The sequence below is a fragment of the Colobus angolensis genome, unplaced genomic scaffold (genome assembly GCF_000951035.1).
Source record: "Colobus angolensis palliatus isolate OR3802 unplaced genomic scaffold, Cang.pa_1.0 Scaffold324, whole genome shotgun sequence".
Lineage (NCBI taxonomy): Eukaryota > Metazoa > Chordata > Mammalia > Primates > Cercopithecidae > Colobus > Colobus angolensis.
The window spans coordinates 1276068-1301365 of record NW_012116533.1 but is presented as its reverse complement, the minus strand read 5'-3'; the positions used below and the strand labels follow the sequence as shown (position 1 = coordinate 1301365).

Here is a 25298-nt window from a genome sequence, read left to right as displayed (position 1 = left end):
GAGTAGCTGGGACTACAGGCGTGCGCCACCACACCCGGCTAATTTTTGTATTTTTAGTAGAGACGGGGTTTCACCATCTTGGCCAGGCTGGTCTCGAACTCCTGACCTCACGATTCACCCGCCTGGGCCTCCCAAAGTGCTGGGATTACAGGCATGAGCCACTGCGCCTGACCTGTGGTAACCTTTTTAAGGGGTGGTTCTGCTGTCTTCATTTGTGAGTGGCTCTATTCTAATATTAAAAGAACTGCCCATTAAGTTATTCATTATAGCATACCTTAATTTGTACTGATAATTGATATTTTAAGTATTTGGAAACACGTATTTATAAATGGGTGTGCTTTATGTAATAATTCTTGTTAATTTGTGTTAAATAATTTCAAGAAAACATCATTTAGTGGTAGTCTGGGCTGTTTGGTTTTTTGTTTGTTTTGTATTAACCTTGGAGTCAATATATCTTAAACCTGGTCCTACCTCCAGTTTTTCAAGTTTGTATGAGCAAGAATCATGTTCGTTGCTTCTATTAAAATGTAATAGAAATGCTTAAACTATAGATACTTAGGATTTTAAGAAACTAATGCTTTCTGCCACGCTGTAAGAAGATTACAAAGTTGTAGTAAAAAAAGAGAAAAGCATCATGAATAGATTCAACATAGGTATTTTGGTACTGTTTGAGATTAAGTGAATATATTGTAACAAAGAGATTTAATTTTTTTTTTTTTTTGTGACAGCTGAGTAAATTCTCTAAACTCGAGCTAACATTTCTTAAAAATGTAGATTAACTTGGCTGGGCACGGTGGCTCACGCCTGTAATCCCAGCACTTTGGGAGGCCAAGGCGGGTGGATCACGAGGTCAGGGAATCGAGACCAGCCTGGCTAACACAGTGAAACCCTGTTCTACTAAAAATACAAAAAATTTAGCTGGGTGTGGTGGTGGGGGCCAGTAGTCCCAGCTACTGGGGAGGCTGAGGCAGGAGAATGGCATGAACCCAGGAGGTGGAGCTTGCAGTGAGCCGAGATCCTGCCACTGTACTCCAGCCTGGGCAGCAGAGTGAGACTCCATCTCACAAAAAAAAAAAAAAAAATTAGATTAACTTAATGTATAGAACTGAAGAAACCCCTATAGCTGTCCTTAGTCTTTTTGAAGTAGTGAACAAGTAGTCAGTGAAATTAATTATATAATTAAAGAAACAAATATGTCCATTATGCTAATGACTTTTACCCAAGATGTTGCAAGTAAGGTATCTTCAACTAAAGACTGTCTCCATTCTTTTCACATTATTGAATATTTTGTTTAACTTTCAGGAAATCATGGATAGAATTTATAAGAATGTTATGAGCAAAGTCCAAGAGATGAATTATATTCAGAAAACTCTGTTCAAGATAGGGTATGATTACAAATTGGAACAGATCAAAAAGGGATATGATGCACCTCTTTGCAATCTGTAAGTACATTTTATAGGCTCTGTGGTTTGAGCCTTTAATTTTTTTTTATGCTTTTAAATCCAGAAGATGAATAAATAAATGGAAAGTTAATTCATTTGAATATCACCACCATGATCATAAGGTTGAATTTCTCTTTTATTCTAAGTCTTATTGTTTATACAGCAAGCAGAGGACTCTGATCTTGCCAATTTAACAGATTTTAATAATTGAGTATGTATTTAAGATTTATTTATAAAATTTAGTCTCATGAAGAAAAACTAAAATAGACTTTTGAATCAAGACACTTGAGCTTAAAAAATGTCATTTCTAACTAAAAAAAGTGACCTTCATTGCATGAAGGTTTCTGATTTATTGTATTCATAAAATAGTGTTGTAAGTATATGAACATAACCATTATTTTAAATGTGATACTGAGGAGTGGGGATGGGGAAGCATTTTTTATTGGAAGCGAGATAACATAAGTGATCATTTACTTGTGTCAGCATAGTTTCCCGATACTGCATATTATCTTTCTTCATTTTTAAAGAGTTTTTTCTGGCATTTTTTCAAGGCGTTGCTGGTTGTTGCCTTGTTAACCTCTCATTCTCACCGTGATTCTGACATTGAGATGTTCGGCCAGTTGAGGAATCTTTCCCAGAGCTTATGAATTAGTGTGTTGCCAAGCATAATGTATGCGTGCATTAAAATCATTTATCCTCCGTTTATCAAGGTTACTGTTTAAAAAGGTGAAGGCTCTGCTGGGAGGGAATGTCCGCATGATGCTGTCTGGAGGGGCCCCACTATCTCCTCAGACACACCGATTCATGAATGTCTGCTTCTGCTGCCCAATTGGCCAGGGTTATGGACTGACAGAATCATGTGGTGCTGGGACAGTTACTGAGGGTAAGCATTATTAATATGGTAAATATTCTGTATCAGATACTATTAATAAAATATATTTGCATTACCTTTGGAAACCATGGTAACTTTAAAATACGTCTTAACTAATATCAGATTCATTGCAACTTTAAAATACCTCTTAACTAATATCAGATTCATGGCAAATCAATGTAGTTTTAGTTTATGAATTCTTAGTTATAAGTATCATGTGGACCCTTTAATTTTAAGCCTTATAATTTTTTTTTTTTTTTTTTTTGAGTTGGAGTTTCACTCTTGTTGCCTAGGCTGGAGTGCAATGGCATGATCTTGGCTCACTGCAACCTCCACCTCCTGGGTTCAAACAATTCTCCTGCCTCAGCCTCCCAAGTAGCTGGGATTACAGGCGTGTGCCACCATGCCCGGCTAATTTTTGTATTTTTAGACGGGGTTTCACCATGTTGACCAGGCTGGTCTAGAACTCCTGACCTCAGTTGATCTGCCCGCCTCAGCCTCCCAAAGTGCTGGGATTACAGGTGGTGAGCCACCATGCCCAGTCACCTTATAAATATTTATGCCACATAGTCAATCCTCAAAATCCTGTCACCCTGGTCCTTTAGTCTTCTTTCTCTAAATGATTGCTTCTTTGGAGAACCATACTATTAAAAATGAAGTATCACTTTTATGCTCCCCCTTAAATCTGTGTTCCTGTCCTGACTTCTTTGCTTTCCCGTTTGTTATTTTTCAACAGCCTAAAGCGAATTTTCCCAACCTTGACAATGTTCAGATTTTGAATCCGCTGATTCTTTGTTGTTGAGGACTCTTGTATGCATTGCAGGATATTTAGTTGCCAAAGCAGATATTTATGGGCTCACCCCAGCTGTGACAATGAAACGTATCCCCAAACATTGCCAGATATCCCCTGGGGGGCAAAATCACTTTAGGTTGAGAAACACTGGGGTATAGAAATTGTATTTTTGGATAATCTTATTTTCGCTTTAAACTCATTGTGTCCAAAATCAATGCCATTATTCTAAACTGTCTCTCTATTGACAAATTATTTGCTTGTGTGAGTGGTATCACCATCCTTAAAGTCATTCCAGATATCAGCTTTGAAGTCATCTGATTGCTTATTTTAAAAGTCATCAGATCATTCCTTCATTAGGTTTCTCCTTTCCCTCCATACCACCTTTGTTGTCCAACATTTTATTGCTCCATTCTGCTCTGACCTAAAACCCTTTTTTTTGGAGACAGAGTCTTGCTCTGTCACCCAGGCTGGAGTGCAGTGGCACAATCTTAGCTCACTGCAACCTCTGCCTCCCAGGTTCAAGCAATTCTCTTCCCTTAGCCTCCTGAGTAGCTGGGACTACAGGCGTGCGCCACCACACCCAGCTAAGTTTTGTATTTTTAGTAGAGGCGGGGTTTCACCATGTTGGCCAGGCTGGTCTCGAACTCCTGACCTCAGGTGATCCACCCACCTCAGCTTCCCAGAGTACTAGGATTACAGGCATGAGCCACTGCGCCTGGCCTGACCTAACAGCCTTTTAACAGCTGTGTCTGCCTACATTACATCACTTCTAATGTATCCTGTATCCTTCTGTTAGATACATCCACCTCACCCACTGCTTGATACCTGATGTATCAAATCTAAACACCTCTTTACCTAGCTTTCAGGACATCTTTAATCTGACACGAGTGTACTTATCCAACATCATTTTTCGTTATTCCCCACATATAAACATGCCTGGCTCTTCTCTCCAGACCAGCCAGTCGTCTTACTGTTTCTCATGAAGGCATTCTTGGTCTCACCACTCTGTATTTTCTTTTCCCTTCTCTTGGAATGTCCTTTTTGCTAATTGATCACAACCATCTTTTAATGCCCACTTTTCAATAATGTCTTTCCCAACTACTTCATTTTACATTGATTGTTTGAGTCTCTAAGCTGCTATTGTGCTCACCTTCAGTGCCATGCAGTTTAGTATTTAAATGTTCTCTGAATTGTTTCACATGCATTTCTTCCCAGTTCATTCCTAAGGTCATTGAGTGCAGGGTCTTCTTATCTCTCCTGTGTTTTCTTCACAACAGTTAATATAATGCTGTTTACATAATAGGCTGTCCATAAATTTTTTTTATTGCTAGCAATAATCACAAATTACAAAGGGATATCATCATCATGATGATGTTTGATAACAACAGCTAGCATCTTTTGAAGGATTAGCTTGTGCCAAGAAGTGTTAAGCATTGTCCATGTATCATCTCATTTAATCCTCACAGCACATCCCTGTATGAATTAGCTTTTGTTACTATCTCCATTTCATAGATGAGGAAGTGGAGGCTTAGAGAGGCTAAGTTACTTGTCCATGTTACACAGCCAGTGAGTGGTAGAGCAGGAATTCCGATTAAAATCTATGTTATGACAATCTTAGGTAGATAACGGTGGAGCCATCTCTCCTCCTTTAACAGATTTTTGTACTTAATTACATAAAATATAACCATGAAAAGCAAAAACGATGTAACAACAAGGGAATCCATCACACTATTGAAATGGAGTTGAAATACTGAAAAATGATCACACTTTCCACTCCTCCTTTTGTCATTTTTTTGACTCTGGCTCTAACTCTAATATTCCCAGTACATTGGTACAAATCTGGAATGTGGTATGTTAATATCTCTGTTACTTTTTCCCTCACAGTAACTGACTATACTACTGGAAGAGTTGGAGCCCCTCTTATTTGCTGTGAAATTAAGCTAAAAGACTGGCAGGAAGGTAAGAATTTTATGAAAAGCTCTAGTGATATGCTGAAAATTACTGTCAGCTTTATGACTTCCATTTATTTAAAGTCTAGGGAAGCAAATAATTCTCTGCTGGTTTGCTATTGCCTGTCCCCATGCATTCTTTTTCCTTAGTGATATCTTTAGGTTCCCAAGAGGAAAATAAAATCTCTAGAATCTAGGATTCATGATTCTGAGCTTGACAATACTTGAAGGTAAAGAGAAAAAAAATTATTACTGGAGCTTTCTGGGTTTGGAGAAGGTGAGGATCCTTGAAACTTGACTTTACTAGTGAGAATGTTTGGGCTGATAAAGAAATCCCAGATTTTTAGGGTATAGAATGATGGGTTGCAAACATACACCAACTTCTTAGATCTTGACCCCAGAAAAGATTTTCATAGTTAAGACTCAACTGTCCAGCTATTTGTATAGTTTAATTTTTATATGTACCTGCAGAGACAAGCCACTTAGAAGAAACCTAGAGATATTGGTGATCATCCTTTCTATAAATTAGCTGAAGGCAAATATCAACCAGTCTTCTTAATGAAAGATACTAAACATACACAGTAACTACAGTAAAGTAGATTGTTAAATAAAACAAATAATTAACAGCCTAGCCATGTCAGATAAAGGAATAATAATTAAAATGCTTAAGATTTTAAAAGAGAATATTTACCTTAGGATGGAACCACAGACTAAAAATTTAAAGTACAATTTACCTTGTAGGACGTAACCCTTAGGTTGTACAAACCCTAAGAAAATGAATGCGTTTTTATCTAACATAAACTTTAAGTTTCTAAAGCATTTTTTTTATTATGTGTGTTATTGTCAGTGCTCTATGAGCAAATGACTATTTGTTTTTTAAAAACACATTTTAAAAAGCCAGTTGCATTCCCAAGAGTTTTACACCTTGGGACTTAGTCTTCCCTTCTTCCATGGTAATGGCATTCCAATTTTACCATGAAAATGTGAAGAAAATAGTGTGTGTGTATGTGTTTTGGACATCAACATCAGAATTATTTTATTAGGTAAGTTTTTATTTGTTAGGCAGTGGAATCACAGAAATGTTTAAAGGCAAAAATCTCCTTAACAAGTTTTACTATAATTTTTATTTTCTGATTTCCTGGTACTGGGCCTTAATGTCAGTTTTGGGGAGTAGGTCCATTGTTGAACATGTATTTGGAGTTTTCCTTGCTGTGAAGTCTCTTTGGCTTTATACTGTAGGAATGATCTCAGTTTTTTTTTTTTTTTAACATACAATGGGTTTTATCATGTTGAAATATTGAATAGTTTTAAGTTTATCAGAGCAGCTAACAGCTGAAAGGAACCCTGATGACACAAAATCTAATCTATATCTTAGTTTACAAATTTAGATTTTTGTATATTTTTCTTAAAGTAAGCTTCCTTCAGTAATACAGAGGTAATGAGTAGTGATAAAATATATTAGTAGTTATTGTCAATTAGTTTAGTGTTTGAACTTTTAAAGTCATGACTGGCCGCAGGTAAAATTAGTACAATTTTCTTCCTGTTTCCCATAGTCCCCCCTTTCCCTCTCACTTTATGGTGCTACCATTTTTGGGTACTTACTGCACGTTTTTTTTTGGTTAAAACCTCCTTAGAAAAAATTTGAAATGCATTGATATCAGTATGTTAGTAATTTACTTATAACAGCTTCAAGTGTTACTCTTCCTGGGGGTGATTTTATCTTAACAGAGCTCTATGAACACTAAGCTCTAATGGTGTTCTAAGTGTGAAATGTTATGGTATGGGAAGGTTTGAGATGGGTGATTATTGGTAGTGATTATTATTGAGCCTTTCTTGGTGTTTTTAAAATCACAGTCACCCAGTATCCTCATGTAAATCTTAGTAAGTATAAACTAATGTTCTCTCATAAAGTGGTATAAAATTTGATCAGCAGAAAAATACTAACATACAAGCTTTAAGAGTTAATGAAATTTGTTGTAGAACAATAACTAATTTACTTTTATGATTTCCAGGCGGTTATACAATTAATGACAAGCCAAACCCCAGAGGTGAAATCGTAATTGGTGGACAGAACATCTCCATGGGATATTTTAAAAATGAAGAGAAAACAGCAGAGGATTATTCTGTGGATGAAAATGGACAAAGGTGGTTTTGCACTGGTGATATTGGAGAATTCCATCCCGATGGATGTTTACAGATTATAGGTCAGAATGTTTTCTTTTTATGGTTTTCTTTAGTTTTATAACTTCAATATATATGAAAGGTAGTATTGATCAGTCATTAATAAAGTTGGTGGTTCCATTAGTTCAAACTCGGGACAAGTTATTTAACTTATGTATGAGCTTCTCCATCAGCAAAACAGGGACAATACCAACCTTATAGGGCTGTTAAGATTAAATGAGTTGATATATGTAAAATATTCTAGATAGAGCCTGAACCTTAGTGTAAGTACTAGCAGCACTAGCCACAGCAACATTGAGTATAGAGAGAATGGACAGGGAAATAGCAAATTGGCAATGAGAAAACAAAAAGAGCTCAGAGGAGGTCTTTCTTGGTCAACCACATGTGATTTTATATAACTGTTTCCTGTAACATACTCTATGCTAGGCCTTCCTCACCCTTTACCTCTCCACCCATGGGGCAGCATGGGCTCATATTTTTTTTTTTACTGTTGGCTATTTATATGGGTCTAACTAGGCCTGAACCTTAGAAAATTAGTATCAATCCTTAGCACTAGTCGGTTCTGAGAATGTCAGTTACTTTGGCATTGTCCTTATTGAGTCTACTGAAGTGGACCTTTATGTTCAAAAAATGACTCCAAAATGGGCTGAATGTGCTGTTCACTTGGATGAGGCGGAAGTTAAAACTTGCTGATGAGGACCACTCAGCAGGATCCCAGTCAGGTCTTTTTTAAGACATAGAGTTTCCTCACCTATATCCAGTGACTGATTTCAATCCGTCGCTGGACCTCATGATATCTGACCTGAATATAGTTAGAGATTTCCTGGGAAAATTGGTTCTTCATCTAGAAATTTGATCTGCTGGGGAAATTCCCAGGAACCATGGTTCAGTTGAGAAACAATAAGCTTATTTTCCCCTTGTTCCTTAATTGCACTGGAATCAAAGGTTATTTCTGTAGACTGGGTTCCCAGGCTATGGGTAGGCAAATCAGCACTCACACGAAGGTTCCAAGGCCACGTGATGATTATTCAAGCTGTGCCATCCTGTACTAGCACTTTCTTAGAGAACTGTCATTTTAACAAGATAATATCAAAAGTGGAAAAAGAGAATTAACATGTGTTAAATGTGTTCTATATGCCAGACATTGTGGGATATATCTGTATGAGGTAGGCATCATTATTCTGATAAAACTTGAGGATTAGGAGGTTAACTGACATGCCCAGGATCACTTAGCTAGTATCAGGCAGAGTTACCATTCAAATCGAATGTTCCAAAGTCCTAGTTCCTTCTATTAAATTGATTATAATATTTAAGATTATAATGAGATGCTAAAGCTTTGGGTATGAGGTGTAACTTTTAGCCAATACTTATTTAACTAGGCATTTTCTTTTTAACTGGTGTGTATGGGCAAGCATTATATATATGCAGTTTTCGCCATTTTAAAAGTAATGGCAAAAACCACAATTACTTTTGCACCAACCTAATAATAATTTTAGAAGAAGTAGTTTTGTAAATAACAATTAAGGCAATGATATTCAAAGAAGACAGTCAGAATTGCATATACCTTAGTAAAACAAACTATGGCTGACTTAACATTCTTTATGACTTACAGATCGTAAGAAGGATCTAGTGAAGTTACAAGCAGGAGAATATGTATCTCTTGGGAAAGTAGAAGCTGCACTGAAGAATTGTCCACTTATTGATAACATCTGCGCTTTTGCCAAAAGGTAACTTTCCAAAGTTGTATTTTTTGTTTCATAAGTCAAAAGATATATAGAAAATAATGTGATTATGTATTATCATAAGGGTAACAAAGACTCCTCTTAGAATTTTCATCAGATCTGGGGAATTGTACATTTATGAAAGTTATTGAATTCAACAGCTCGAAGATCATTTGAGATAACTCAGACATGTTAACTATTTTTTTGGACACCTGCATCTTGCTAAATACTTAGCTATGCGACAAATTATTTCATTTAACATCCATGACAACTGAGACTTAGCATAAGTAATTTTCCCAAAAAAAGTAACACAACTACTACATGTTGAGATGGATTTTGAACCCAAGTTTTTCTAAATCAAAAGCCTAAGAGACTGAGCCATTTTCTTTATATGTTGATATGTCTTATTTTTATGGATTTTATTCTTTTTTAAAAATTGTAATTGTGGTAAAAAGCATATAACATAAGATTTACCATCTTAACTGTTTCTAAATGTACAGTTCAGTAGTGTTGTGTATATTTACCTTGGCGTGCAGCCAATCTCCAGACCTTTTTTTCCTGTAAAATGGAAACTCTATAGCCATTAAACAACAACTCCCATTCCTCCTCCCTCCTTCCCCTGGGACCCACCATTCTACTTTCTGTTTCTATGAATTTGACTTCTCTAGAAATCTCACATAAGTAGAATGATACAGTTTTTGTCTTTTTGTAATTGGCTTAATTCCCTTAGTATAATGTCCTCAAGGATTATCCATGTTATAGTACATGTCAGAATTTCCTTCATTTTAAAGGCTTAACAATATTCCATTGTATCCATATAATGTATTTTGTTTATATATTCATTGTCAGTGCACATTTTGGTTGCTACTCCCTCTTGGCTGTTGTGAATAATGCTTCTAGGAAAATGGGTATGCAAATATTTCTTTGAGATCCTGCTTTCAATTATGTGGATAGATACCTAGATGTGGAATTGCTGGATCATATGACAGTTCTATTTTTCATTTTTTAAGGAACAGCAATACTGTTTTCCATAGCAACAGCACCATTTTTACATTCCTGCAACAGTACACAAACATTCGAGTTCCTCCACTTCTTCATTAGCACTTGTTTGTTTTATATAGTAGTCATCCTCATGGATGTGAGGGGATATTTTGTTTTGGTTTTGATTTGTATTTTCCTAATGATTAGTGCCACTGAGCACCGTTTCCTGTGATTGTTGGCCATTCATATATTATCTCTGGAGAAATGTCTATTCAAGTTCTTTGTTCATTATTTAACTGAGCTATTTGGTTTTTTGTTATTGAATTATGGAAATTATATATTCTGTTTATTAACCCCTTATCAGATATATGATTTGCAAATCTTTTTTTCTATTCCATAGATTGTCTTTTTACTCTGCTGATTGAGTCTTTTGATACACACAAGTTTTAAATTTTGATGCAGTCCCAGTTATCTGTTTTTGCTTTTGTTGCCTTTGCTTTTGGTGTCACATCCAAGAAATACTGCCAAATCTATTCTCATAAAGTGTTTCTTGTGTGTTTTTTCTTTTTTTCTAGCAGTTTTATAAGATTGGTGCAAAAGTAATTTCAGTTTTTGCCATTAATGTCAATTTTGCACCAACTTAATAGCTCTTCAATGTTTAGATTTTTGATCCATTTTGAGCTAATTTTTGTATATGTTGTAAGGTAAAGGTTCACTTTCATTCATTGCATGTGGATATCCAGTTTTCCCAGTACCATTTGTTGACGAGACTGTCCTTTCCTCATTGAGTGATCTTAACACCCTTGTTGAAGATCATTTCTCCATAGATAAAAGGGTTTACTTCTATTTTCTCTATTCCATTGGTCTATATGTCTGTCTTTATGCTGGTACTATGGGTTTTATTATTTCCTAATGAAACTTTATCTGCAGTGTACTGTTTCATTGACTAATTTATGAATAACTTTTCTCAATGCTTTCATTTCTATTTTATTTTCTATTTTTTTAGTGACCAGTCCTATGTGATCAGTTTTGTGGTTCCTAATCAGAAAAGGTTGACACTCTTGGCACAACAGAAAGGGGTAGAAGGAACTTGGGTTGATATCTGCAATAATCCTGCTATGGAAGCTGAAATACTGAAAGAAATTCGAGAAGCTGCAAATGCCAGTAAGTAAGAAATTGCTAGACTGGTATAGTCCCTAAAAGTCATCTAATGATGTCTTTTGCATTAGGCTTTTCAAGATGTTCGCTTTAATAATAAAATACAGGATTTTAAGAAACCTGTTTCTTAAATATGTATAATGGATTTCCATGTTGGAAGGATCCTTCAGTGTCGTATGGTAAAATAACCTATCTAGTTCTTTATTGCATGTTTCAACATCTTTCCCAAAGTGGTCATCTAGCCTGTGTTTGGAATGGTCCATCTTTGGGTAGATCTGTTATATAAATCTACTTTGTGTCTGCAAAGCAGAAATTAATAACTCTAAGTTTAGTAAATAGTGTTATAACCATGATTATGCTGTGTGTATATACCTTGGCTCTGTAAATGGACTGTCTCAGATGGTATGTTAATAACCAATTGGAGAAAATCTGCTTATATAGTATACGCCAGGAATTGTGTTACACACTAGGAATACAGAAAGTAGTAAGACTCATTTCTTGCTCTCATGTAGTTCATTATCAGGTGAGAGGGGCACATGAGAGAGACAACAATCTTAACAGCAATAGAGAGATGAACAGAGAATCATGGTACCACAGATGGGGGTGCCTAACCTACTTGGGAGGACATGGAAGAGATGTCACTTAAGCTTATTCTTAAGGGTTAATTAGAAGTTAACTAGGCTGGGCATTCTAGGCCAAGAAGCAACATGAGTACAGGCAAATAGGTATGAAAAGGATGATGCGTGCAGGGAACTACAAGGAGTCTGGTGTTACTGGTACAGTACAAAGTATGAGGTAAGGCTGTAGAGGTTGGCAGAGGCCAAGTTGTGTAGTACCTTCTATGCTGTGTTCAGAAATTTGGATGTAATCCTGTAGGCAGTGAGGAGCCATTGGCAGGTTTTACTAGGTTAGTGATGTGGGTCAGGTTTGCATTTTGGAGAGATGCAGTCACTCTGGAGGCCATGCTGAAGATGAATTTGAGGGGGACTGGACTGAGGCAGAAGGCCAGTTGAAGAGGACTGTAGGAGATACCTATACTGAGGGGTGGTGAGTAATGAGGGCCTGAAGCAGGGAATCAGGAAATGTTTATGAAGCAAAATTGGCACACTTCAATGATTAATTGGATAATGTAGATAAGGGAAAAGAGGAGTCTAGGATAGCTCCCAGATTTGTAGCTGAAGTGACAAAGTAAATACTACTACTGGTTGAGCTAGAAAATTCAAGAGGAAGAGCCAGCATATACAAGAAGATAATGAGGTCAGTATGGGACACACATAGTTTGAAACATCTTTTGGATAATCAAAGTTAAAATGCCCAGCAGGCGGTTGTGTATAGTCCAAATTTTATTGGGCGAGGCCTGGACTATACTATAGACTCAAGGATAATTGAAACCATGAAAGAAGATGGGCCAACATTGGGCGAGATTGTAAAGGGAGAACAGGAGGCTGCAGATGGGCCTCTCGATAACACCAGCATATAAGGAATGGATGAAGAAAGAGATGTGTGTGGGAAGCATGATTGGCAAGATGCCAGGAGAGCAATGCCCATGCAGAGCACTGCTAAGAGAGTTTCAGGAAAGAGAGTAATCAACAGTTTGGCATTAGCTGAAAGGACTGACAAAACTTATTGGAACATTGATTGGAAAATTAAAGAGATTAAAAATTAATGCTCAAGTTCAATAGTAGGCTTTTCCCCCTCTTTTTCCCAACAAGGGATTCCATTTTTTTTTTTTTTTAAGTTTCAATGTTATCAGTATAACAAGTATATATCGTTTAAAAAATATCAGTATTACGGACTTGCAACAAAAAGCAGCCCATATTGTATCCCTCTTTTCCCCAAGTCTCATCTGTCTTCAACTTTAGTTGTTTTTTTAAAGTTTCTGGCATTCGTCTCCATTTTTCTAAAGAAAATGGTTATATTGCTCCTTCTTGAATTTTTCATTTATGATGTTGCAGACTTTTATGGACCATTAACCATAGAAGATGATTTAGCTTTCTTATTACCATTCTCCTCCCCTTCCCCACCACACTTTTTCTTTTCCAATATATAGTACAATTCGCATTTTATACCCAGGTTTCCATTATGACTATGAAAATATTCACAGCTGAATTACATAGTGTTTTATGATTATATTTCCTTTCTTGGACAATTTTTTGTGTTTCCCTGGATCTTAAAATTTCCTCTCTTCATTAGTTTTTTGTATACCTATTCTTAACTCTTCCTCCAAACTCTGATAAAATTGTAAAAATTCTCCCTAATACAGGAAAGGATAGTGTGTCTGTATTTTTGTTTTCAGAAACATACTTCTTAGAGCCCTTTATCCTTGTGCTGAAATTTAGACTATTTGCTCCCCAAGGCTTCCCTTTACTATCATCCTGGGAATTTCCTTTGCTTCTCTCCTATGTTGGATCCTGTTTCCTGGATCTCATATCTGTCTTTTTCCTGGTTTACTCGCCAGTTTGGGTAGAGCACATCCTTCAGCAGCTTCCTGAGAAAGGTGCATGGGAAGTACATTCTTGAGACTGTGCTTGCATGTCTGAATATGTTTTTATTCTGTCTTCACCCTTGAGATGTATCTTGGCATAGCTTAGAATGATAAATTCTAAATCATTTTTCCTGAACACTTTGCAGACTTGGCTTTGTTGTCTTCCAACTCCAGTGTTGCATCCTGATTCCCATTCCGTTGTGTATGATCTATTTTATCTCTTGTAGCTTTCAGAGTCATTATGTTAATTTCTGGTGTTTTGATAGTTCATAATGATGTATCTTGGTGTGGGTCTTTGATCATTTATCATTGTGCATACTTGGGGTGGGCCCTTTCAGTATGGAGATCTCTGCCCTTCAGTTCTGGGAAATGTTAATTTATCTTATGTTTGTTCATTTGCTTTTTTCCCCATAACTCCCCCCACCCTGTGTGTCTGTTTCTGGGACTACTTTTATATGGCTGTTGGACTTCCAGCTTTCATCCTCTAATTTTATTATCCTTTAAAAAATTTTTTATTTCTCTTCTTGTTTTATATTCTGGCAGAGTCTCTCAACTTTATCATCTCTTCTGTCTACTGAATTTTCAATTTCCACTATCAGAATTTTAATTTTCAAGAGCTTGTTTCTGTCCTCTCAGTGTTCCTTTTAATAGCACCCTGTTGCTCTTTCATGGATGCAGTCAATGCATTGTCTCTTATTCCTCTGAGGATATTAAAAGGAATCCTTTTAATGTAGTTTTCCTCTCCTGTTATTGTCTCTTTTACCTCCAAGTTGCACTTTACGCTTGCTTTGGTCATTGAGTCGCAAATGTCTGCTGATCTTTGTATGTCCGTATTTAAGAACCAGGTACTAAAAAACTGTTTGGAAAGCTTACTGGGCTTCACTGAAAAGGCATTCCAATGTTAGTGTCTTTTTCTCTTAAGTCATTCTATTTCTCCAAAGGAGATTTCTCCAGTCTCTTGCCCGGCGATATTAGCCTGACTGCCAGAATTCTGGTACCCAAAAGAGGTAAAGGAGTTATTGGGGGGATGGGAGAGCAGTGGGTCTCACCCTCACTGAATCCTTCTCTTTTCAGCTTTACTCTCTCCTTCTGTTGTACCTAATGTCCTTGACTCCTGAGTCTCTGCTTCAGTTTTTCCAAAAAGTAGACCTGCCTACAAACAGCTTTGGGAAGAGCAGCACAGGGTGAGGGAGAACTATTCTCTAAACAGGCTGGAGCCCGGTGCTGCTGTTTCCAGCTTTACCCCTCATCTCTATCTTCAGAGGCACAGGCTTAGGGGGCACTTGCCCAGGCTCTACTGTGAGGGCAGTTTGCTGCTTGCTGGCAACCTCTTTTGTTGGTAGTTGCTTTGGATCCCTCAGCCTTAACTTAATTACCACAAATTCCTTTGCTTTTTGTCTTCTAAGATTTTGTTGCACTTTCTCATTCAGTGCCCTTTTTCTCTTGTTTCACTTTTTGCCTGGTGATTAATACCTTTTTCATTTTTAAATTATTCTAAACAATTTAAATTCTCTTTTAGGCAGAACAGAGAAAAACTGTATATTCTTCATGTTCTGTTGGAAGCTCTTAACCTAATTTTAACTCATTGTTTTTCTCTTACAAATAAAAATATCATTTTTTTCTGATTATAGGTTATCTATACTCATTATAAAATATTGGACAACAGAATATTATAAAGAAGGAAGTCAAAATCACTTGAGAGTAGTTTATCTATGGGTGGCGAGATTACTTTTGGTATATATACTTAACCTGTCAACATAATCAAAGTTTTTCTATGTCACTAAATAGAAAATTACACTATCATTTTAAATACTAAATAGTCCCAGTACATAAATAGCCATTTAAAGTCCCTATTAGATTTTTAGGTGAGTTTCACCTTCTTCCTCATCACTGTAAACAAATATAACATGAATCTTGTATACTCAATTATTTTCTTATGTGATTATTTTCTTAGTGTGAATTCCTAGAAACAGAATTTCTGAGTCAAAGAGAATATATATTTTAAAGACTTTTTTCCTCATTGCCAAATTGCTGCCTCTCCCCAGGAAAACTGAACTGGTTTATATTCCGATCAGAGATACATGAATATGCCTATTTCCCTAACTCTGGGCTCCTGTTATTTTTGTTTATTAAAAATATTAACTACTTAGGTTCCATTTGGGTTTAAAAATATGGTTTATAGTAATAGTTTTTCTATCTGAAAACTAATTTCTCCCCAAGAATAATTTTCTGAATTCTAGACACTGTCAAGTCTTAAATGACAATTGCCTATTAACATAATCAGATTGAAAAAGCTTATTTATTTTATACTTATAAAAACAGTGTGACATAATATTTCCTGCTTCAAGATGGTTTTGTTATATTATTGATATAACACACTTTCATATTAATGACACCAAGCTCCCAGAACCTTTTTTGATACAAAGCCTGATTTGCTTTCAATATAGTATTCCCAAAAATATATAGTATTTTCTTTAAGTATTTAAGTATAGCATTACAAATATAGTATTTTCTTTAAATATAGTATTTCAAGAAATATATAGTATTTCAACCAAAAGGCTAACCATCAGAGGTGCACTGTCGTTATTCTTAGTCATCCTCTGAATATATTAATGGATTAGAATGTGACTTGAATAATTTTCCATTGCATATTTAATGTGTAAAAGCAACAATGGGGGAAGTCAAACTGCATCCCACTTTGTTAGAAGGCAGAATAAAATCCTAGGACCCACTAGGTCCTCATAACTTTCCTGTGCTTGGAGTGAGGCATGTAACTCATGATTTGGATAATGAGTGGTAATCATGAGCTAAATGTATAAATCATAAGCCTTTTGTGCCACAAAGGATTTATCTTGCCAACATTTTGCAAATTATAATTTCGGAGACTTATGCAAAAAAGTGTAAAATAGTTTTGATTATATTCAGCAAATCTGTCGGAAGTTATACATCTTTCATAGCAGGCCTCTTCATATTTTAAGTATAATTGTGTGAGGTATACATAGTATCATAAGAATGCAAAATACTTGTTTTTGGGTGATTTGAGCGACTTCCAATGGCTATGAAAATCGGTGTTTGCTGCCACCTGCAGGTCACGTTTCATAATGTTGTAGTTAATTCAGATAAAAATGCCACATTTTTGTTGGTTTTGTTTGTTTTTCCTTCCCCTAACCTTTCTCACTTGTTGGCAATTTATTCTATTTATGGGAAACTGTGATAGCCCATTGCTTCCTATGGCTTGGGGTATTCGATAATGTTTAGGAGTTTTCAAGATGAAACCTCTATAGCTGTCTTTATTTCTTTGGCTTTAAAGCAGGGATTTAACTAAATGGAAAGATTGTTTTTTCAGCCTGCTTTCATTTGCTTGTGTGCAACTGAAATAATGTGCTTGCCGTGTCCCAATGTTGTCAGTGTTTCTGGACTAGCACCTATGTATGTAAGAAAAGGAAAATGAAATAAAAAATTGGGGGGCCAAATCTGTACCTGAGAATTTAACTGTTTACTTGAGTTCCAATTGTGACCTTGGGAGCAGATAGGCTTATTTTATGAACCTCTGTGTAACTGAGCTGTACTTTATTAACAGAGCAGACCTGGTTAATTCAAGCAAGTTTTATGTTCCTTTATGACCTCTTCAGGCATTATTTGTAGGAAGTTGGTTCTAAGTTAGATTTAAAAGATATTTTCATACTCAACTTTATATTTTTCTGTCATTTTAGTGAGAAACTCACTAGTTCAACCAAACTTTCATAAAACATAGACTAGTACTAGAAAAGAACTTCGGTGAATGTGAGTTCTTTGTGCTTGCCACTGAAACCAAATCATTTCTAAAGTCATCTAGGTTATTTTTTAGTAGTTTTTAAAAATGTGCCAATGTTTGCTTCTTGGCAATTGCTGTTTTAAATTATTGATTAACATTACTGTTAATAGGCCTCCATAATTTAAAGAATTACCCTTGTAGTCATAATAAATAACTTGACGGCATATAATTTACGGAATTTGAAAGTATTAATACTATATTAATTATCTTTATGTCCTTCCTTATATTTTTCCCATATGTATTAGGTTGTCTAACTCAAATACAATATTCATTGCATCAGTTTTTATACCATTTAAAGATATGAAATTCACAATCCCCTTTTTTATCTGTATTTGAATATATACTAAAGTTTATAAAGAATATTTGTCTAGAGAGTTTTCTGTAGAATGAATAAATAAACTTGTATGTATTTATGGAGGGCTCTCAACCCTACGGATGGCAGTGAAAAAATCAAAGACCTTGCTTTTATGGAGCTTACATTTTAGCTCCATGGCGAGACAAATATATAATATGTTGGGTGGTGATAACTACTTTGAACAAAGCATAGTGTTAAGAAGATATAGAGAGACAAAGGTACTTCTCTTTTGTTATGAGTGATCAGGGAAGTCCTCTTTGGGGAGGTGGCATTTGAGCAGACATACAGATAAAGTATGGAAGTGACATACAACTGTATTGAGAAAGACCATCTCAGGCAAATATAAAGTCTCTGAAGAGGAAGATGTGTGTGTTTGTGTGTGTGTGTGTGTGTGAGAGAGAGTATAATGTGTATATGCATGTATATTGAAAACCACGTAGACTAAAACTATCCAACTGAAACAACTTATGTATACGTTGAGAAATATGAAATGAAATTGTAAGGTAGAGGTAGCATTAGTAAACTATCTAGTATACCATTAAATAAGTTTGTGGTGATTGGTGATTCAACACCTGAATCATCTAGGTAAATCCTGAAAAACTCATATTTTATTAATTGCTTCTCCTTCCCCTTCTTTCCCTGTCCCCACTCCTTTCTCCTCTCTTTCCCCCCTCTCCTTTTCTCCCATCTTTTCCCTTCTAATTTCAGTGAAATTGGAGCGATTTGAAATTCCAATCAAGGTTCGATTAAGCCCAGAGCCATGGACCCCTGAAACTGGTTTGGTAACTGATGCTTTCAAACTGAAAAGGAAGGAGCTGAAGAACCATTACCTCAAAGACATTGAACGAATGTATGGGGGCAAATAAAATGCTCTCTTATTGACAGTTGTGCAGGAGGTAGCCTGGTGGTTTTTCACTTCTAGAATATTAAGCCTTTGTTGAGCTGTTAGAATGTAAGGTATATCATTCTAAAGATACAGTAAAAAGAAAACAAAACCAAAAGTTATTAAATTTGTTGTCCAGTTTACTTTAACTTAGTTTTGCATAGTTCTAGTGCAGCTGAAATTGAAAAGTTATTTCCCTTTAGCTGTGTTATTATAGAGCAGAAATTCTGTTTTTAAAAATTAGCCTAAGATATACTTGTTTTTGTAAAGAAAAATATTTAATGTTGAACAAAATAAATCGGAGTTGGAGTAGAATGTAGTTTGAGGAAATTTGCAGCTTCCAATGCCTCTTGTCTTCCTATTTCAGAAGAAGTTTAAATATTAAGCATGACAGAAAATATGTATTAACACTACTCAAAGCAAAAGTGCTGCAGGGCTTTAAAATTCTCTTCCAACCATTTATCTTGAAGGAAAAATTCAATAGTAATATAATACACAAAATCAAATAATACCTTAGAAGGTATTAAGATTATAATTGTTGCATAGGTTAGATATAGGGTCATTGTAATGTTGTGAATAATTACAGTGCCTAAAGTAAGAATAAAACAACATATACAACACCAAAAAATATCTAGTAATATATTTAAAGGGAAATTGAGCTGCTTTTTTGAAACGTTGAGATCTAAAAATAACTGTAATTATTTGAATGACTTAAGAGGAAAGTACATTTTTTGAAATGCTGAAAATTGCCTTTCTGTGTTTATTCAAACTGAAAAGCTGAGACCAAGAGCAAAATGACAGGAAGGTAAAAAGTTAACAGGCAAACATTTTCTCTTAGAAAGGATGATAAAATAGTAAGTATTTGGAATTAGAAGCCTTGCACAGCACTGAACCTGGGAAAGAGATTTAAACTCTGAATTTATCTTTGATAACAGGGATTGATTTTAAAATGTACATGTAGTAAATTACATTTGTAATTTAAGGTCTGTTTGCTGTTGCTGATTTGATTCTTGATCAGTAGTTTGCATTTCAGGAACCCTTTCATTTTGCTTTAATTTTAGCAAAGCGGGTTATAACGAATGACTTCCCCAATATCTTGCTTGAACTTACAGGTGATTAACTTGGATGAGTTTTGGGAAGTTAAAGGGAAGAAAACACTGTTACCATTTTTTCCTGTTTGGGAAGAGCTTAGAAACTGGAAATACTAGATTTGGGAGAAGGGCAGAGTTACTTGATAAGGGACTGATGTTTGTGCAGTAACTTGGGAGTGTGGTTTCTTTTTGAATCTTTAATTAAAACCTGGGATTATATATCCCTGATAAATATTCACACTTGAACCATAGTTACTGTAAAACACAAAAAATCTTAATACTGTTACTCTTTGCACTTTTTCTTAATCATTTTATATATATATGCATATATACATATATGTGTGTGTGTGTGTGTGAGTTGCTTATGTTGTTATGTACAGATGTGGGCCACCATTGCAACAAAATAAATTCTTTTTGCTCTAAAATATTTATAAAGAAAATACTTAAATGTTATGCATATGGTGGTAATAAGGGAAAAAATCAAGTATTATAAACAAGAATGAAGGTTTTTGTAAAGATTTCTGTTCAGTGTTTTGCAAGGTAAACTTTTAGGCAAGTTTTCCCTGGAGTTATGTGTATGTGAGTATTCTCATTCTTCCCAACTTGCCTTTGAAGAGTGAAAAACCATTATTATCAAGTAGACTACTATTCAGCTTTTATTCCTGCCCTGCTGTTTACCCATTAAGAATGAGTTTCTTAGACTTTTCCAATATGTGATTTTTTTTCCCATTTAGAATGGTGATTTTAAATGTGTGAGTGCATGTACTGTCTTATCTCAGATATTTGCACCCCCGATCCGCCCCCGACTCCCAAAAGCTGGAACACTGCCAACTGATCTGTTACATAGGTCCTGTAGAAACACATCATTAACACTTAAGGTTGGGTGCTGCTAATTCTTTGCAAAAATCCAAACGTTGTTAAGGGACCAGGGAGATGCCACTACCCCTTGATTTTCCATCTAAAAATATACATGTTTATGTAAGCAAATCTTTCCATATTCATAGTGACTTTTCAAGTATTTAAGACTAAAGATTTTGATCTCACATTTTTATACTGTTTAAATTGCTCACAATTATTACATACATGTCAGCCATCAAATAAATTTGTACTTTAAAAATTTACTACAATATGGACATTTCTAAGTCAAACACTTGTGACTTTTGCTTTAATTCCGTGAATGTTCCTGCCTCCTTGATATTTGTATTTATTCTTCTTTTCTCTAGAGTGGAGGTATAATTGTGTGATATTTCAGAAATATAGATACATGATTCAAAAAGTCACAGTTAAGGAGATTCATGTTTCTTTGATCATGAATAACTGGTTAGTGATTCCTGCCTATATTTTCCTGATAGCATATGACAAATGTTTCTAAGGTAACAAGATGAGAACAGATAAAGATTGTGTGGTGTTTTGGATTTGGAGAGAAATATTTTAATTTTTAAATGCAGTTACAAATTATAATGTATTCATATTTGTACTTTCTGTTAAAATGCACGATTGCAGAATTGTTGAGATTTTGTGTTTATTCTTGATGAAAAGCTTTGTTCTTGTTTTTAAGTTTGCACTCAAATCTTAAGAAATAAATTCACCCATGTTATCAAGCCAATTTGTACTTCATTATGCATTGAGAGAAAATCTCCAAGTCTGAAGATTATTAGCCATCGTTTTAAACACATATTTTTAAAGTACTCATCTCCAAGTTTGTGGAATTGCATTAAGCAGTTAAACAGGCTTGTATAGTCCCATCCTTTAGTTCAGAGTATTTGAATCCCAAACTGTTACTTTGATCCAGTCAATAGAGTAAAACCCCTTTGTAACACTGATACTTTGGGACACAACATGGATTATCAGTAGGTGCTACCAAATTATAACTGCTACTTTTAGGGTAATTAATATTTTAGAGAGAAAGTAATTTGAGTTATATGAGGGTATGTATAAAATGGCATTAAGAGCTCTATTTCCTGGCTTTGCCACTGTAGTTTTTGGCAAATTGATTAACATTTTGGAGCTGCATTTCTTCATCTGGAAAAATTGGGTTGATAGGATCTGCCTAATAGGATTGTTGTGAGAGTTAAAATGTAAAGTGTTTAGGAAAATAGCTTATGCTAGCTATTGTTATCATAATTATTATTGTATCTAGACACTATTCATCAGTCAGGTTGTTTAAAGTATTGACTAGCATACTCAGGGCCTTCAAGAACTGACTGCCCCTGAAGATTTTGTGAAAAAAGTTCTAGATCTAGAGGTCAGGAGACCTGGGTTTATTGACACCAGCTTTGTAACCATGGGCCAATCTCATAACCTTAGCCTTAGCCTTAGTTTCTTCTTCCCATTAAAAAAAAACACACCCACACTTCAAAAATGACGCCTTTTGCAAAAAGGGAAACACAAATGACAGAAGAAATAGGGAGCACAATAGTCCTTACGGTCCATCATGTCTAGCTTTAGTATTGTGATCTTACTGTTCCAAGCTTTATTTTTCTTAAATGATGCCCTAGGTTCTAAGTTTCCTATAGGGCTATGAGACTATGGATCACAAGAAGTTGAGGATTCTACTAGGTATAAGGAGTCTGTGACTCTTATTTTTTAATTATTTATGTATTTTTGTCTTGAGATAGGGTCTCACTCTGCCACCCAGGCTGGAGTACAGTGGCTCCATCATAGCTCACTGCAGCCTTGAACTCTCCTGGGCTCAAGCAATCCTCTCACTTTAGCCGCCGAAGTAGCTGGAACTACAGGCACGCACCAGCATGCCCAGCTAATCAATTTTTTTTTTTTTTGTAGAGATGGGGTCTCGCTATGTTGCCCAGGCTGGTCTTGAACTCCTGGCATCAAGCAATCCTCCCACCTCAGCCACCCAAAGCGCTGGGATTACAGATGTGGTTTTGCACACATAATGTAAAGGAGTGCTTCCAAACTTCTTTTTATTGTGATCCACAATGCTGTGCACACATATTTTATGAAAATATTTTGTGAAAAAACAATACTAATGAGGTGCACACTGGTGTTTTATTCTATTTCATTTACTTAAATGTTGGCTGTGACTCACTAAATTGATTTAATTACCCTGTAAAATAGTGCTGCTCAGTAGAACTTTCTGTGAAGTTGAAAAGATTCAGTATCGGCACTATCCACTGTAGTGCGTGTGGCCGTGGATCATTTAAAATGTGGTTACTGTTGGCCAGGCCCAGTGGCTCGCACTTGCAATCCCAGCACTTTGGAAGGCCAAGATGGGAGGATCGCTTGAGGCCAAGAGTTTGAGACAAGCCTGGTCAACATAGTGGGACCCCAGCTCTAAAAAAATAAATAAAAATAAATAAATAAAATAACAAAAGTTTAAAAGATCTTTTAAAAAATAAAATGTGGTTAGTATGACTGAGGATCTGAATTTTTATTTTTATGTCCATGTTGGACAGCATCACTCCAGAGAGATTGTGAGTCATGGTTTGAAAAGCACAGGTTTAAAGGCAGCTGTTATACAAAGTCTCTGAAAAACAGCTATCCACTGCCTTCATCCTCCCCATTTCCTCGGCCTCAGAGGCAACCACTTTTAACTCTTAGTTGATTATTTTGGTATTTACCCTCTTGTACCTAAATAACATGCTTGTATCCCTGCTTCTTAATTTTATCAACTTTTCAGTGTACACAGGGACACTTCTCATCCTCTCAATATAAATGCATGGTTAGTTCAGTAAGTCTTTACATTATAATAACTGCTATTCAGAGCTGAAATGTAGTGGGAAAACAATGATTCATTTTCTTCTGCACTTTTAAACCACTGGAACTAATAATTGTCTTTCTTTCATTTGCTTGGTTTTCTATGCACTTACCGCTAATTCTACCGCAGGCTCTGCAACTAATTGCTTAAATCTCTCTCGACTTTCCAGATAACAAGAATTCTAACAATTTCATCTGGAAAAAAATCTCTCCTAAAACCAGATCATTTGCCCTCCTTTCCCTGGTGCAGGGTCTCATCCTGAGACTTCCCTTTACCTTCATCAATGTGTTGGATCTCCTGTTTTCTGTATCCCATGTCTTTTTCTTACTTGGATTATTACTTCTCCTTGATAGAATACATTCTACAGTACTTTACTGAGAAGGGATAAATGGGAAATAATTGGAGACCTTAACTGATAATTTGGTTGGGTATAGGATTGAAAATTTCCTCTCCATGTTGAAAGCATTATTCCACTGTCAATAAGGTTTCCATCTTCTCTCTCCAACAGGAACTTCCTATTCTAGTTTCCTTCCTTCCTTCCTTCCTTCCTTCCTTCCTTCCTTCCTTCCTTCTTTCCTTCCTTTCTTCATTCCTCCCTCCCTCCCTCCCTTCTGTCTTTAGACCAATTTATTTTATATCCTTTTAAAATATCATTCAACAAAAAACAATGAAGTTTACATCTAGGGCAGATATACGTAACTCAAGGCACTTGTAGTCCATCATGCCCCTTGAATAACAACTTTGCTGTTGAAATTTCTTAAAACTTACCAAGTTAAAAAGCTGAGTGATGCAAAAGGAGGAGTATTTTAGTGTAATCTGTAAATTGGCTTTTCTAAAAAAGGAAATACATCCTGTTTCCCCACATGGGTAAATAAGCAAGAGCTACATGCAGCAGTGTCAGTAGTAAGACATTTCTCAAGTCTTTTCAAATGAACCAAAGGTGGGTATGGGATAGGAGAGAAAATTGATAGAAAACATTGACACCATAACAATATATTTAGATAATTTAAAAAGGCAAGAGGCGGCATTTCAGTAGCAAAGTGCTAAATAAAGAGTACATTGTAGAGAGTCATACAAGAAAGTATCTCATGCCAGTCACAATGGCGATTATTAAAAAGTCAGGAAACAACAGATGCTGGCAAGGCTGTGGAGAAATAGGAAAACTTTTACACTGTTGGTGGTAGTGTAAATTACTTCAACCATTGTGGAAGACAGTGTGGTGATTCCTCAAGGATCTACAACCAGAAATACCATTTGGCCCAGCAGTCCCATTACTGGGTATGTACCCAAAGGACTATAAGTCATTCTACTATAACGACACATGCACACATATGTTTATTGCAGCACTATTTACAAAGCAAAGACTTGGAATCAACCCAAATGCCCATCAATGATAAACTGGATAAAGAAAATGTGGCACATACAACCCATGGAATACTATGCAGCCATAAAAAAGAATGAGTTCATGTCCTTTGCAGGGACATGGATGAAGCTGGAAGCCATCGTTCTCAGCAAACTCAGGAACAGAAAACCAAATACTGCATATTCTCACTTATAAGTGGTAGTCGAACAATGAGAACACATGGACACAGAGGGGAACATCACACACTGGGGCATGTCGAGGGGTGGGGGCACAGGGAGGGAGAGCATTAGGACAAACACCTAATGCATGTGCAGCATAAAACCTAGATGGTGGGTTGATGGGTGCAGCAAACCATCATGGCACATGTATGCCTATGTAACAAACCTGCACGTTCTGCACATGTATCCCAGAACTTAAAATAATAAAAAAACAAAGGGGCCGGGCATGGTGGCTCATGCCTGTAATCCCAGCACTGTGGGAGGCCGAGGTGGGC

The 25298-nt window shown here is 36.0% G+C and overlaps 1 protein-coding gene across 3 annotated transcripts in view; it reads left to right on the top strand.

Annotated features, from left to right (window-relative positions):
* Positions 1-21325, top strand: part of ACSL4 (acyl-CoA synthetase long-chain family member 4) — a 90642-nt gene extending 69317 nt beyond the window's left edge. For all 3 annotated transcript variants that reach the window (XM_011951671.1, XM_011951672.1, XM_011951670.1), the window contains 7 exons: positions 1303-1442; positions 2153-2325; positions 4991-5065; positions 7068-7259; positions 8849-8963; positions 10945-11102; positions 18459-21325. In XM_011951671.1, coding sequence (XP_011807061.1) covers positions 1303-1442; positions 2153-2325; positions 4991-5065; positions 7068-7259; positions 8849-8963; positions 10945-11102; positions 18459-18616 — 1011 coding nt within the window. In that variant the 3' untranslated portion in view covers positions 18617-21325. The remainder of the gene's footprint in view (positions 1-1302; positions 1443-2152; positions 2326-4990; positions 5066-7067; positions 7260-8848; positions 8964-10944; positions 11103-18458) is intronic.
* Positions 21326-25298: the final 3973 nt, after the last annotated feature.